Source organism: Callorhinus ursinus, unplaced genomic scaffold (assembly GCF_003265705.2).
Source record: "Callorhinus ursinus isolate GAN/ISIS: 27379988/994484 unplaced genomic scaffold, GSC_fseal_2.0 scaffold4, whole genome shotgun sequence".
Lineage (NCBI taxonomy): Eukaryota > Metazoa > Chordata > Mammalia > Carnivora > Otariidae > Callorhinus > Callorhinus ursinus.
Window position 1 is genome coordinate 70,996,825 of NW_027397066.1, and position 16,874 is coordinate 71,013,698.

Here is a 16,874-nt window from a genome sequence, read left to right on the forward strand (position 1 = left end):
TACACTTGCATACATTTAGCATTCTGTCTGACCATCATTTCTTTTTGGAAGGCTTCTTTGGTCCTTTTTTCTGTACCCAGGCTGAGCTAAATGCCTCTTCTCTGTGCTCTTGAGGCATCTGTGCATATCTGTATCACTGCTCTCATTGGAGAATCAAAGAATTGCCAACTCTTGCTCTGAATCTGTGCTGCCCCATATGGTAGCCACTAGCCATGTGTTACCATTTAAGGTTAAATTAATTAAAATGAAATATGATTAAACACTCAGTTCCACAGTTCCCTTGGCCACATTTTAAGCTCAATAGCCATGTATGGCTTCTGGGTGCCACACTGAACCATCCAAATATAGAACATTTCCATGATCCCAGAAAGTTCTATTAAATATGTTGCTCTAGAATGCTAGTTCCTCCAGGGCCCAGGCTATACCTTATTCATCTTATACCTCATGCCCTCTACAGTGCTGGACCAGACTTTTGACAAATGTTTTTTGAACTAGACTGTTCCCAAGGTTTACAATCCAGTGGTGAAAGCAGAAAACACAACAGGATGTTAAATGAAGTTCCAAAGGCTCAGAACACTACAATAGGGGCTGATACAACAGTTTCCTATATCCTAAAGATGTGAGGGGGCAGCTCGTCTATGCAAGGCAGACAGACCTAGAGACTGTGAAACAAGATGACCCACTTCCAGCTTACAAAGGAGAGAGGATGGGGGAGAGAGAGGAGAGGAGAAGAGGGGAAAGATTTCTCTGGAGAGAGCTGTAATACACTTGCATTACCCCCACTCCCTCTTCACAATGTAAAGGGGGGGATAAGGAGACAGTTGCTTTCTCCTCAACACAGCCAAGTGAAAAAGGTATTAAGAAGACCATTCAAGCAGCTTGTGGGGGAACCTACATGCTTCAAAAGTATATAAAATTCCTGCTCTGTCATTTGCTGGCTGTGGGACAATGGGCAAGCTACATAACCTCTTGAAATTTCTGTTTCTTCATTTGTAATTTTGAATAATGAGAGTACTTCTCTCCTAGGGTTAATGTAAGAATTAAATGAGTAAAGCAATGCAAGATACCCATAAGAGCAACTTATTTAATTTTATTTGATATGGATGTGCTGGTTGGCAAACTCCTTTTTACTGTATATCTTTGAACATGTTCTTAAGCTCAGCAGGTTTTAGCAGGCAAGCAGAAAATCTAGCTATCTACCAAACATGTGTGTTCTTTCTTCTTCAACGTGGAGAGTTGTCTCTGGAAGGCACTTGCCCAGCTCAAGACCACATCCCTTCCCCCTTTGCATTCAGATATGGCCATATCACAAATTATCATGAATGGAATGTTAGTAAAAATGATATGTAATAATTCTAGGCAGAATTTTCTTTTTTCTTCCTTCACATTTTCTGCCTCATCCACTGCTGTTTTGCCTTAGGTAGCATATAATTGAGTTAACTATTTTCAGTTCATAACATGCTATTATTTTATCTTCTCCTTTTAGCTTCAATTCCCATGCTCTTTCTCTTCTTCTCTATCCCCATATTCCACAGGCAGCTGGAATCTCATATTTTGGTGTATGCCTTTACATGTAACTTAGAAAACTCTACTGTGTTGTTTTGGATATGTGTTTTGAATTCATACAAATAATATGGTGCTACAGGGCTTATTAAATACATAGATATGGATTAGGGAACTGTATTATCTACCATAGACTATTAATTTTTTAAGATGTCACGTTATACTGTACTTTGTATGGGTTTTTTTATTGGTAGAACCTAGAGTAGAGAGGTTGTGTCTGTCGCCAGTGCCTAGAACAGTTTCTAACACACGATACAAAAACCAACAACGAAGTAAATGTTTGATAAATATGTAAACACAAATTTAAGAAAACTTAATTGTTTCAAAGAGTACAAAAACACTAATTTGAAAAGATACATGAACTCCTATGTTTACTGCAGCATTATTTACAACAGCCAAATTATGGAAGCAGCCCAAGTGTCCATCGATAGATGAATGGATAAAGAAGCTGTGGTATACATATACATACACACATGCACACACACATACATATATACACACAATGGAATATTATTCAACTATAAAAAGATGTAATCTTGCCATTTGCAACAACACGGATGGATCTAGAGAAGTAATGCTAAGAGAAATAAGTCAGTCAGAGAAAGACAAATACTATATGATTTCACTCATAAGTGGAATTTAAGAAACAAAAGAAATGAATGAAGGAAAAAAAGAGACAAACCAAAAACCAGACTCTTAACTATAGAGAACAAACTGATGATTACCACAGGGGAGGTGGGGGGGGAATGGATAAAATAGGTAAAGGGGATTAAGAGTACACTTATCATGATGAGCACTGAGCAATGTATAGAATTGTCAAATCACTATATCGTACATCTAAAACTAATATAACATTAATGCTAACTATACTGGAATTAGAAAAAAACTTGTTTCATTTTTTTCCAGAAACTAACCTTACTTTATCTAAATTACATGTTTTAAAATGAAAATAAGACACTAATTCATAAGAATATTGCCCGGAGAAAGATGCCACACTATTTGATGTGCCTTATTTTACCTACTTAAATTAAAAACTATAATATCACATGAATAAGAAATTATAATTGTAATTAGTCTTTAATATATGTATCTTATCAGTTCACCTTATCGAATGCTTATTATTGTGTTGTTTGCATTTTAATAAATATAATTCATATACAATAAAATGAATTATTTCATCTGCATTTCATATACTTAAGTTGTATAGATTCTACTTTAAAATCTTAATTCCTGGGGTGCCTGGGTGGCTCAGTCCGTTGAGCGTCTGCCTTCGGCTCAGGTCATGATCCAAGGGTCCTGGGATCGAGCCCCACATGGGGCTCCCTGCTCGGTGGGGAGCCTGCTTCTCCCTTTGCCTGCTTGTGCACTTTCTCTCTCTCTCTCTCTCTGTCTGACAAGTAAATAAAATATTAAAAAAAATAAAATCTTAATTCTTCTAAGGATAACAATTTTATAATTTTTATAAAGTTACCCTTTAATTTTAAAGAATCTGAATTTCAGGGCACCTGGGTGGCTCAGATGGTTAAGCGTCTGCCTTCGGCTCAGGTCATGATCCCAGGGTCCTGGGATCGAGTCCCGCATCGGGTTCCCTGCTCCTTGGGAGCCTGCTTCTCCCTCTGCTTCTCTCTCTCTCTCTGTCTCTGTCTGTCATAAATAAATAAATAAAATCTTTAAAAAAAGAATTGAATTTCATATTAATATTATGAAATAAAGAAGTAGATTCTCTAGACCATATAACATTTTACGACCCTATGCATACTGAAGGCCTGGTTAATTATCAGACATAATTTCTGTCCATAACTTTTTATAACGGAAAATTTCAAAATATATAAAATTAGAGAAAATAGTATAATACAATTATTGTCCATAGCTTCAGCAGTGATTAACTCACACAAAAATGACTTCATCTATTTCCCTACCCATTTACCCTTTCTCTTTTACTTTGAAGCAGATTCTACACATCATAGCATTTGTTTCTTTAAGAATGCTTAAATAAATACTACAATCCCATTATCATGCTAATAATAATAATTTTTTTAACTTTTTTTTATTTTAAAGATTTTATTTATTTGACAGAGAGACACAGCGAGAGAGGGAACACAAGCAGGGGGAGTGGGAGAGGGAGAAGCAGGCTTCCCACGGAGCAGGGAGCCCAACACGGGGCTCGATCCTGGGGCCCTGGGATCATGACCTGAGCCAAAGGCAGATGCTTAATGACTGAGCCACCCAGTAGCCCCAGTAATTCTTTAAAATCATAAAATTTCAAGTCAATGTTCACATCTCCAATTGTTTAATAAATGTCATTTTTTCAGCATGTTTTTTAGAATTAGGATACGAATAAAATTCACATATTACTACACATGGTGGTTGCTATGTCTCTTAGAAGTCTACCTGAATCTATAGGTTTCTCTCTCTTACTATCTTACTTACAACTTATTTGTTGATGAAACCAGGCTGTTTTTCCTATATATTTTTCCAGTCTGGGTTCTGCTGACTGAGTTTGCAGTTTGATTTGGGTTTGCAAAATGGTGGTATTCTAATTATGTCATTTCTCTTCATTCATGTCTATAAAGAGAAACCTCCTCATCTGTAACTTAGTGGTATATTTCATAAGGAAAGAGAATAAGTGCTTAATTATTTTATTTTTATTTTATTTTATTTATTTTTTTAAAGATTTTATTTATTTATTTGAGAGGGAGAGAATGAGAGATAGAGAGCACGAGAGGGAAGAGGGTCAGAGGGAGAAGCAGACTCCCCGCTGAGCAGGGAGCCCGATGCGGGACTCGATCCCGGGACTCCAGGATCATGACCTGAGCTGAAGGCAGTCACTTAACCAACTGAGCCACCCAGGTGCCCCTAATTATTTTATTTTATATAAAGTTATAAAATAATGAGTTTTATAGTAAACTATTGGGAACCAAAATTAAGAAAACAATGCCACTCACAACTGCATAAAAAAGAATAAAATACCTAGGAATAAATTAAAGCAAAAAGGTGAAAGACCTGTACTCTGAAAGCTAAGAATATTGATAAAAGAAATTGGGAGATGACACAAATAAATGGCAAGATACACTATGCTCATGAAATGGAATAATTAATATTGCTAAAATGTCCATGGTGCTCAAAGCAACCTACAGAGTCAATGCAAACCCTATCAAAATACCAGTGGCATTTTTCACAAAGCTAGCACAAATAATCCTAAAATTTGTGTGGAACCAAAAAATACCCTGAATAGCTAAAGCAATCTTGAGAAAGAAGAACAAAACTGGAGTTCCCATGTTCTCTGATTTCAAACTATATTACAAAGCTATAGTAATCAAAACAGTATGGTACTTGCACAAAACCAGACACATAGATCAATGGAACAAAACAGTCTAGAAATAAACCCCATACTTATACGGTCAATTAATCTTCAGTTGGACAGCTAAAATACAAAAGAATGAAACTTTCTTACACCATATAAAAAATAAACTCAAAGTGGATTAAATACTTATATGCAAGACCAGAAACCTTAAAAATCCTAGAAAATATAGGTAGCAGGCTCTTCGACATTAGTCTTAGAAATATTTTTTTGATCTGTTTCCTTAAGCAAAAGCAACAAAAACAAAAATAAACAAGTAGGACTACATCAAACTAAAAAAGCTTTTGCACAGAGAAGGAAACCAATAAAACAAAAAGCTACCTACTGAATGGGAGAAGATATGGGCAAATAATTTATGTATTAAAGAGTTAATATCCAAAATATGGAAAGAACTCACATAACTCAATATAAAAAAATGGGCAGATGTCCTAAATAGATATTTCTCCAAAGAAGACATACAGATGGCCAAAAGACACATGAAAAGATGCTCAATATCACTTATTGTTGGGGAAATGCAAATCAAAACCACAATGAGATATCATCTCATACCTGTCAGAATGGCTAGTACCAAAACAAAACAAAACAAAACAAAAAAACCCAAAACCCCCAAAAACAAAAACAAAAAACCAACCCAAAACAAAAACCTAAGAAACAGCATGTGTTGGCAAGGATGTGGAGAAGAGAGAACACTTGTGCACTGTTGGTGGGAACAAAATGATGCAGCCACTATGGAAAACAGTATGGAGGTTCCTCAAAAAATTAAAAATAGAAATATCATACGATTCAGCAATTCCACTTCTGGGTATTTACTGAAAGAAAATGAAAACACTGATTTGAAAATATATATGCACCATTATGTTCACTGCAGCATTATTTACATTAGCCAAGTATGGAAGCAAACTTAGTGTCCATCAATAGATGAATGGATAAAGATGTGGTGTATATACACAATGGATTATTACTCAGCCATGAAATCTTGCCTTTTCCAATAACATGGATGCACCTAGAGGGTATTATGCTAAGTGAAATAAATTAGACAAAGAAAGATAAATATCATATGATTTCACTTATATGTGGAATCTAAAAAGCAAAGCAAACAAAACAAAACAGAAATAGACTCATAGATATAGAGAACAATCTAGAGGTTGCCAGGGGGAATGGGTTTTAGGGACAAAATAGAGGAAGGAGATTAAAAGGTACACACTTCCAGTTATAAAATAAATAAGACATGGAGATACAATGTACAGCACAAGGAATATAGTTAATAATATGTAACAATTTTGTATGGGGACCAATGGTAGCTAGATTATGGTGATGACTTCATAATGTATATAGATGCTGAATCACTATGTTGTACACCTATGTTTGTATGCCTAATGTTTGTACACACTATGTTTGTACACTAATATAATATTGTATGTCAACTACACTTCAATTAAAAAAATAATGAGTTGTTAGCATCTTCCAATGTTGGGCAATTAGGGGTTTTTTTGGTATTGTTTTGGTTTTGGAATCATTATGAATGCTTCTCTCTGCTTACTCCTGCATAGATGATGTAGGTCTTGTGGCAGTTGGCAGTATTTCTTCAGCCACTTTGTTTGGAGTTTGTGGGTATAACCTGTCATGTAGTGTTGTAACCAGTCTCCAAAATGGCTTCACATTTCCTGTGTTTCCTGTGTACATTCATTCTGATCCTCACATCAATAGGCAGATTTCTCCTTCTGAGTCTGGGATGGCCCTGTGACTGATCTGACCATAGAATGTACACAGTGACATTTGGGGCAGCTCTTGGACCCCAGCCACCATGTGAGAAGGCCAAGCCACAAAAAGAGGCCAAATAAAGAACCGAAGTGTTCAGAATAACAGTATCAGCTGAACTCCCAGACAACAACCATATAAGATAGCTGCCTTGAATAACTCTATTCCAATTGAGTCCCCAGACTACTGCAGCCCCAACAACCATAATAAAATGGTTGTTTTTTTAAGATACAAAGTTTTGGAATGGTTTTTAATGTAACAATGGGTAACTACAACATTTATATTTGCTGTAAATGTTGTTCATTGTTTTTTGTTGTATTATCTAGTTGCACTTTCTCTTAAAAGATTTGTTTATTTACTTGAGAAAGAGAGAGCATAGAACATGTGTGAGAGCAGGGGGAGGGGCAAAGAGGGAGGGAGAGAGAGTCTCAAGCAGCCTCCCTTTTGAGTGTGGAGACCACACGAGGCTCCATCTCAGGACCCTGAGATCGTGACCTGAGCCAAAATCAAGAGTTGGATGCTTAACCGACTGAGCCACCCAGGCACCCCAAGTTGCACTATTTTTATGGAGGGATTTAGAGAGATTCTAAAATAATGTCCTGTAACATACTCCACCAAAATCTTCCCAGAATCCACTCTGACATAAGATTAAAAGGTTATTTTGTGACAGACCTCAGTTAAGACCTATAAAACCACCTGGCAGTGTAATTGAGAGCCAGAGTGGAACATTGGGAATTTATAGCTTCCTCATATGAACTCTGGTCTTCTAATCAACCTTTTATAAAAGTAGACTCCTTTCTCCTCATTTTTTGCCCCCTCCCACCTCACTGCAGTTTAATTTGAATAAATTAAAAATCCAATTATTTGGTATTAGTTTTCTCGATAAAGTTGGATACAACAATTCTCTAGAATCAGGTTGGGAGGGGTATCAATTAAAAATTCCCAAAATCATTAACACATTCAGAAAAGTTAGAGTGAGTCATATGGGTTCTGCACAAACTAATAAATTGGCCCATTTTAAAGTCAATCTATTCAGTCATTCATAAAAGTATTTACTGAGTGCTTATTATGACTCAGGAACCTGGGTATTAGGGCCCTGCATATACACCAGTAAACAAAGCAAACATCCCCACTCTTGAGGACGTTACATTCTGGTAACATATTCTTTCTTTCTTTCTTTTCTTTTCTTTCTTTCTTTCTTTCTTTCTTTCTTTCTTTCTTTCTTTCTTTCTTTCTTTCCTTCTTTCTTTTCTTTCTTTCTTTCTTTTTCTTTCTTTCTTTCTTTCTTTCTTTCTTTCTTTCTTTCTTTCTTTCTTTCTTTCTTTCTCTTTCTTTCTTTCTTTCTTTCTTTCTTTCTTTCTTTCTTTCTTTCTTTCCTTCCTTCCTTCCTTCCTTCCTTCCTTCCTTCCTTCCTTTCTCTCTCTCTCTCTCTCTCTCTCTCTTTCTTTCTTTCTTTTATTTTTTATGGGGGGGTAAAGGGAGAGGAAGAGAGAGAGAGAATCTTCAGCATGGTTCCATGCCCAGCGTGGAGCCCAACGTAGAGCCCAACGTGGAGCCCAACATGGGGCTCAATTTCATGACCCTGAGATCATGACCTGAGCCAAAATCAAGAGTCGGATGCTTAACCAACTGAGCCACCCAGGTGCCCCTGGTAACATATTCTTTTAACAGTTGTTCAGTGGTCATTCTATTGTTACTTGAGCATGCTCCTTTGGAAGGTGTCAACTCACTTCCTGCTCCCTACAACAATCTTCAGTACACCCCATGAAGAGCCCCAGTAAATACTATTTTATCTGTTTCATTACATTTTCAGTGATGGCAGAGAGTCCCTTGGAAATTGGTTTCTCTGTATGCCACCCAACTAGGCTTCCCCTTAATCGGATTCTGATTTCAAAGAGTCACCAGAGTTAAATCTAAAATGTGGCGAGCAGTTGGAGCGAATAATGCAGTGTTAGATTTAAATTATTTTTGGTTAAAAACATAAGTTACTTAGGGTGGTGCTTTAACATTTCCAATCACCACAGAATTCTGTAATACTTCATTAGATTACTAAGAATCTTAGACCTTTGTGTGTGTATATGGGGGTAGGGAGATGAGAGGAAAAGGAGAGAAGTAGTAGAGGTTGTTAAAAGATGAGAAGGGAAAGGATAAAAGCTCATATTCTCAACACCAACAATTTAGGCAAATCTAGTATTTTAGGAGGTTCTTCATGTCCAATCTGGAAATGTACATTAACAGGAAACTTGCTACCCACTCCTTGACTGTCCTTTTCCCATCCATGTGTCTGCTGGGATCTATCAGTGGGTGGAAGACATTGTCATTGTTTATAATGCTCATAAGCCTGCATGGATGTGAATGACATATATTTAGAAATCAAAATAAAGCTTTAGGAAGATCTTCAATTTAATGGAAACTAGTCTAGTCATTTGGGAACCACAAGAGCTTTTTAGGGAAAATCTGCCTCTGCAAGTTGGAGGAAGTGTGGGTGTACTGGAGTCCCGGTGACACCTTGTGATGTCAGTCACCCCCAGCCTGAGGTTGATTGGCTATGAAGAGCTGAAGTAGAGTTTAAATTCCTGCACCATTAGAGAAATGAACATCAGAACATTGACACAAGAGTGGCTTCACTAGGCATAAATTTCCTCTGTGAGAACTTCAGACTTCGGGGGAAAAGTCTTTGTGAACTGAAGAGGGTAAGAAATTTTCATTTTTTAAAAAACTTTTTAAATGATTTCTGCTATGTTTGGAAAATATTAAACATGTACACATGTTGAGAGGCATTATGCCATGCAGAGAAAGATGGAGAGAGCTGAGCCTTGGGTTAAAATGATTCCCATTTTTGTGCCTGTTGTTTATGCCACAGCAAATATTGATATGAAAATGACATGTTAAGTCAACAGAGCCAGATGTTTTTCTCTGTACTACTTTAATTAGATCTCTGTATAGTACTTCTGAAAGGAAGAGTTTACTGAACAGGAGACAGATGGAAAGTAATTTTGAAGGTTAGCTTTAATTAGCAAAACAAATAAAACTTTTAACATTTAGGTTTCATGGATGTAGTGATGTTCATGGCCTACAAAATATTATGAAAGAACCTAAATTAGACTGGCAGGACTTCCAAAATATGGTCTTTTAAATTAAAAACCATTTAATGCTATTCATCTAGATAGTATCCAAAAATACTCATTATGGACTTAGTAACTAAAAGAAGATGCTAAGATCACTGAAATAAACCAAGGATGTGATAATTACAATGCTTTTGTATTGTTTACATAGGCATTCATGTTACCATGATGCCTCGCAGTCAGAATTCAATCAGATGTTGAATATAACTGTCTTTTAAAAACACTTTCTAATGTAGAAGACTAAGAATATATATACTCAAATCCATATTTTTATTTGCTGCATTTATTCCACTTCATCTATATCATAAGTGTCTGTCTTCCATAATAGAAAATGGGCATTGTGGTCAGGTAATGCTTTCTCTATTACATCTAGAAAATCCCACATGTAATAGCAATACTTCAAGCAACCAGTCTTCTTTAGGAGCAGTAACTTCTAGTGAACCATGCTTTCTGTGTACCTGAGGGCCAAAGAGATTATCCTACTTTGATGTGGTTGGTTAAAATGTGTGAACAAACAATTTTCTAAAAGCATCAGTCCACTTACCTACCCCAAAATGGTAATGTGGACCAATGTGCCTCAGATGCTTAGAGGCCTTCCAAATCTATGTTGAATCTTAGGGCACCTTGGAGTTATTTTACTATGGTTGAAGGCATATGATGTGGGATTGATTATAACTGACTTAAGACAATTACAATTGGAAGGATTGGATATTTTTATTGCCTTATTTGTTTGGTGTTCTGAATTCCTGATAGAATTCATATCCTGGCCAAATTCCATTTTATTTTCAAAGAGTAGTAATGAAACAAGTCCTAGCTAATGGAGGTTCCGGTTAGTTGGGTTTGGATAATTTTACTTTTGTAGGACCAGCTAATTATCATTATTACATACTACTGTACACTCAGCACCTAGAACAGTGTCTGGCTCATAGGATATTCTCAATAAGTATTTGTTGACTGCTAATGGATGGATATATTGTTCATTTGTATTATTGAAGATAACAACACTAAGTTGTTTAATCAACATAATGAAATAAGCAAATCAAACATAATAAAATGAGCCTATGATTTTTCAAGCTTTTATTTCCTTCTTTTGGCTTACTGCTTTCATTTCAGTTTACATAAAAGAAGATATATACTTTACACGTGAACCTTAACTTGGAGGAAATTTCAGAACAAGTCTCCTTTCTTGAAAGCACAAAGAATTTCTGGCTATATTTGAGAGTAGCCAGAGAGAGACTGCAATTCCCTATTCCAGATCTTAAATATCTTGAGTCTTTTCAACTCTGGGGAAAAAAATGAGAAAAGTTGAAAATCTTTTACATCCACTGCCCTTCAAGCAAGTGGAACACAAGTTGAGGTTACTGATTTCTTTTTGTCACACGCTTTCACTGTAGAATGACAGCATGTACAATGTAGAAATTACATTTACCAATCACCAAAAAAGAACTTGGGGTTCTGGACTGATCTCTTTCAAGAAGGCTTATAGCTATTTTGCTAATTTATTATTCAGAATAGGGCTACCGTATATGGGCTACCTCATATCTGCTTCTACCCTTTTTAGGATGGTAGTTACAAAGTTGATAAATGTTTGCAGCTCTCATTTGGAATACATTTCACAAAAGCATAATTCTTCTTCTAAAAATACTAATTGAAAGCCTAATATAGGGTTTAAGATCTGACTTCCTTTAATGCTCAATGGCCGACTATATTCTATGAGAGGCAGCTTCAGCTCTTTGAGGACCCCAGGGTGTCTTTTATTTTAGTTTGGGAAATTACTGCTGTATCCATTTAGCACCACTTAGGGTGCTAAATCGTATTTTTAGAAGCACAAACAAGTTACTGCATCTCTCATGTTTCATAATATTCCATCCCTAAGAAACTTGAACGCTGGAAGCACACATTTCCTTTGTAAAAAGCCCAACATTCTTTAGTGTAGAGTGTCCCCTAAATTTTTTTTTTTTTTTTTTTTTTGCTATCTAGATAAAAGAGAAGCAAAAAACAAAACAAAACAAAACAGGAGAACTCAGTATTTACTGGCCTTGTATCAAGTCTGAAATACTGCTAGCTTTCAGAACATCATGAGATTATCACCTTATCCAAGTTTCAGTTTGAAAATTAAAATGGTGAACAGCCTAATTTTCATTTGACCTGTGACGACAAAACCACTGGCATGCAGTTGAGAGTATCATATTTAGAGGAAACTTTCCTTTCCTTAAGAAACGAACCTAAGAACTTAAAAAAACAAAAAGTTTTGATTGGGGGAACTAAGGAGAAATAGAGGCAAGGAAAAATTTTTCTCTACTCTCGTAGTGTCTTCATTGGGCCTAAGAATTAAACTGAAATAAGTCAGATTAACAGGAGGAAAGCACATAAGTTTTATTAAAATTTTTACATCTAGATGATAGCCTTCATAAGAGAATGAAGACCTGAAGGAGTGACCAGAGTAGAAAGCTTTTCTACCTTTTATTTTTTTAAATTTATTTATTTTTTTTTAAGATTTTTATTTGTCAGAGAGAGAGAGAGAGAGAGAAAGAGAGAGAGGGCATGAGAAGGGAGAGCTGCAGGCAGAGGGAGCAGCAGTCTCCCCACTGAGCAAGGAGCCTGATGCAGGACTTGATCCCAGGACCCTGAGATCATGACCTGAGCTGAAGGCAGCCGCTTAACCGACTGAGCCACCCAGGCGCCCCACTTTTTTTTTTACCTTTTAGATAAAGAAACAATACTTCTGTGAAGAACTGACAAGACAAAAGGGTTTGGGCTGGGGCAGTAAATTGTAGGGAAGTGATTGGGAAGACAGGATTAGTTTAACAAGGTTTGTTTGTACAGATTTCTCTCAGCCTTGACCCCTTATCTCTGAGGATGAGAATGTCTTCCCTCCTCTGGGTACAGGGAAGCCACCTTTCACATGGGAGTTTCCTGCTTTCAGGAAGAAAAAGGAGGATCAGAGCATCTTTCTTGCATCTGCTGTTTCTCAAGGGCCTTCAGCTCAAAATAATTTTTATGTCAAGGCATATTTTAGGATGTAAAATATTCTGGTTTCTTTCAGAAAAAGTAATTATCTTTTTAAATTAGGCTTGTTTTAGATGCAGTTGAGCATTTTTATGGTTTTCCTGTTAATATTAAGCAGAAGATTTGAAAAAGAAATAAAAATATCAAAATACCAGGACTAATATGAACTATGTTGAATCAGAATAAAGAAAATAATACAAATGAACAATAACTATGTTGAAGTACGATAATGTTCATGACATAAAATGAGAAATCTATTGGGCCATTTGGACTGTACGAAAGTAGAAATGAGGAACATTCTCAGTCTTCTTAGGATTTCTACTGTTTTTTTGAATAAATTAAAAAAGTAAGATCAAATGACTTCTGGAGCCATGTTACAGGCACTGTTCAGCATATTCAGACATTAGTGAGCAGTGTATTCTTACCTTCTAGATCAGAGGTTAAAACCATTTGCAGCACTTAAAAACAAAACTGAAGTCTGAAATAAACTTGCAGCATTTTTTCACAAAATGTCTGGAAGTCCATCTGACAAACTGGTTAGGGCAGCCACAGGGCTTACAAGTGCAGGGCAAATTATTTTCCCTTTAAATCATTTCAGTAACGTTTTACATTAGCATGTAGTACATCTATTTTAGATATAGAACAAGTTGTTTTCCAAATCACCAGTTCTTGAAGTGTGAAATGAAGCCACCATCCAGGAAAATACATTTTGATTTGGTAGGTTTTACCTAGCATGATTCACAAGTATATCCCAAATGTCTTATCTTCCTGAGATCCTTCAGTAACATGAGTGACATTTAAAAGAATTTAGCACAATCTATGTATAATGTATGACCAATTGTAGCACAGTAGATATTAAGAGCTTTCTGGAGTTGTAATATGAAGGCTGCCATACTTCAGATCAAGAAAAAAAAGTGCAAAATCATTCTATTTTCTCTAAATATTATTATGAAGTTATAAATGTGAATGAGAAGCAATTTGTGTCTGTGTGTGTGTGTGTGTGTGTGTAGACAAATGTAGATGACCTATCAATGGTATCACTAAATTTTGTGTTATGTGTGTATTTGCCAGGTTGCTGTGCCACACTAAGGTGCATAATTATCATAAAAGTGATTGGTCAGAAATTTCTCTATTCCTCTTTCTTTACTTGTTCCTCCATTTATCATATTTTATGTGTTAGGGAAGAAGTGTTTATAGACCTCCTCTTGAAATGTTTCCAATTTATCTCTTAGAAGTAAAGTTTCTTTTTAACCTGTTTATTGAGATATAATTCAATATATACTTTACAAACTTGAAGTGTACAGCTCAGTAATTTTTAGCCATTGCACAGAGTTGTGCAACTTCACCAAAATCAATTTTAAAACACTTTCGTCACCTCCAAAATTCACCCCTTAACTCCCATCTCTTCCAACTCTGGGCAAAACACTTACCTACTTTCTGTCTCTATAGATTTGCCTATTTTGGACAATTTATATAACTGTAGTCAAACAATATGTGGTCTTTTGTGTCTGGCTTCTTTCACTCAGTATAATGTTTTCAAGGCTCCTCTACTTTGTAGCATGTATCAGTACTTCATTCTTTTTTATGGCTGAATAATATTCCATTGTATGAGTGCAGTACCTTTTATTTATCTATTCATCAGCTGACAGACATTAGGACAAGTTGTGTTTTTTAGTAGGAAGAAACTGTTAAAAAGTTAAAACTTCTATATTTCTTTAGCATAGAGGAAAACATCTTCTGTCCTTATCACAGGTAGAGGTGTTACGCCCAGCTATGAAGACCAGCATCCTGCTTATGTTCCTTTGGGGGTTGTCCTGTGCTCTTCCAGTAAGTATCAGGGTAGGGATATATGAAATAAACCTTTTATACCTAAAATTCCACAATGTTAATTGGCTATAAGCCAAGGTGCCTGTATAAGTTCTAGTCAGATGAAAACAGTAGTTTCTTAGGAAGCTGTTTTCTTTAAAATATTATCCGAGGGGCACCTGGATGGTTAAGTCGTTAAGACAGTCGTTAAGCGTCTGTCTTCGGCTCAGGTCATGATCCCAGGGTCCTGGGATCGAGCCTTGTATCAGGCTCCCTGCTCCGCGGGAAGCTGCTTCTCCCTCTCCCACTCCCCTTGCTTGTGTTCCTGCTCTTGCTATCTCTCTCTCTGTCAAATAAATAAAATCTTTAAAAAAGATAAAATTATCCGAGGTATTCCTTATTCTGTTCAATCATATAGCTATGATTCTCATTTTCCTTCATCAGCAGTGGTTTTCAAAGTGTCATCCTCCAACCAGCAGCATCAGCATCAACTAGAATTTTGTTAGAAATGTAAATTCTTTTATTTTTGAAAGATTTTATTTATTTATTTGAGCGAGAGAGAATGAGAGATAGAGAGCACGAGAGGGAAGAGGGTCAGACGGAGCAGCAGACTCCCCGCCGAGCAGGGAGCCCGATGTGGGACTTGATCCTGGGACTCCAGGATCATGACCTGAGCCAAAGGCAGTCGCTTAACCAACTGAGCCACCCAGGTGCCCCAGAAATGTAAATTCTTGGGTCCTACCTCAGACCTACTGAGCCAGACTCTCTAGGGATGGGGTAATCTGTGGTTTAAAAGGCCTCCAGCTGATTCTGATTCATGCTAAAATTTGACCATCACTGCTCCTACATATGTAAAGTGTTACTAGCTACTGCCTTGGAAATTTCTCTGTGAGTTAACCATGTGTACTACATTTTCTAGGTAGCCAGGTACCAAAATACTGAATCTGAGAGCTCTGAAGAATGGAAGGTGAGTAGAAATAAGGTTTTTTAAAAATATATTTAATATATTATTAAATATATTAGCTCCACCACAAATATTGAAACTGCTAATGATTTAAGGAATACCTTAATATTACCTAAGATATAGGTAGTAAGGGCTATAATTTCTAGCTCATGTGAAAAAACTTAGTTCACATAATGCTTCAACTTCAACTTAATAGTCTAATTTAGTGAGGAGACGTTTTTTTCCCTTTAGCTTTATTTTCATAGTGATGTCCGCAGTAGTAGAAGGGAAGGGATGACAGTGAACCAGGCTGCTTTTAAAGGATTAGGACTAGAAATCTGTTTACCAGGAGATGTCTGGCAGGCAGGAGGTCAAGTCCTGGAAAGTGAGGAAAGGCAGAGGAATGAGAGGATACTAGAGTCTCTGGAATCATAGCTGATGTTGATTGAGTGTTAACTGAATAACCCAACAGTTACTAATTCTCAAGAACTCAAGAACCATTGCTCGCCTGTGTTATGTGCTTTACAAGAGAACACTGAGACACAGAGAGCAGCCTAGTCTGTTTCGGTTACATGGTAAGTGTTAGAGCCAGACTTTAAACCTAGGTCACTCTGGCTGCAGAATCCACATTCTCTATTAGGCTTATATCCCTCTCAGGAAGGGGCCAAGTCTAGGAGGGCAACAGCTTCTCAAGGTTGAAACTACAAGGAAGGCTTGAAATCTTATGCTAGGTCAGAGTGTTTTGTTCATGACCTTGTTACCTGCTGGCTTTTGCATACAATGCCGCCTGGGCACAGCATTATTAGCAGTTGCCAGATAATGTCAGAGGCTTGAGATGGGGTTCTGTCCCTGCTGGAGATTGGAATTGGCATTGCAGCAGTTCTCAGATGAACTTTCATCAGAGATGTCCTTCAGCTGGTTAATTGAAAAGCAGCCGCTATAGATCCTCTCTCTCATTCAACCAAAGACTCTAATAGCACCACAAACATGTTAGGTTCTCAAGTCTAGCTTTGGTATGAGAAAAATACCCGTGTCTCGCTCCCTTCTAGCCCTTAATTCCAAATGATAACTGACGGAGTTCTCTCTGAGAGTCTGCCATTGTGCCTGCCTGCAATGTCACAGGGCAAAGACTAAGTGATCAGAGCTCCTTCTTCTGGGGAGATACCCTGCCTGGCATGCTGAGAGGCTTGTTGAAGACACACTGATAGCAGCTCCTCCCTGCTTTTCTCTGCACCTCAGGTCTTCACACTCATGGCTCAGCAGCTTTGAGCCAAAAGGGATTTTGGGATCTTGCTGTGCTTCTGGGGAA

At 37.0% G+C, this 16,874-nt stretch overlaps 1 protein-coding gene and 1 long non-coding RNA gene across 4 annotated transcripts in view; one reads left to right on the forward strand and one right to left on the reverse strand.

Moving 5' to 3' along the window:
- LOC141372479 (uncharacterized) overlaps nucleotides 1-16,874 on the reverse strand; it is a 272,954-nt gene that overhangs the window by 94,538 nt on the left and 161,542 nt on the right. The window lies entirely within an intron of this gene.
- Nucleotides 1-16,874, forward strand: part of DMP1 (dentin matrix acidic phosphoprotein 1) — a 36,150-nt gene that overhangs the window by 13,178 nt on the left and 6,098 nt on the right. For both annotated transcript variants that reach the window (XM_073891194.1, XM_073891195.1), the window contains 2 exons: nucleotides 14,569-14,643; nucleotides 15,542-15,589. In XM_073891194.1, coding sequence (XP_073747295.1) covers nucleotides 14,590-14,643; nucleotides 15,542-15,589 — 102 coding nt within the window. In that variant the 5' untranslated portion in view covers nucleotides 14,569-14,589. The remainder of the gene's footprint in view (nucleotides 1-14,568; nucleotides 14,644-15,541; nucleotides 15,590-16,874) is intronic.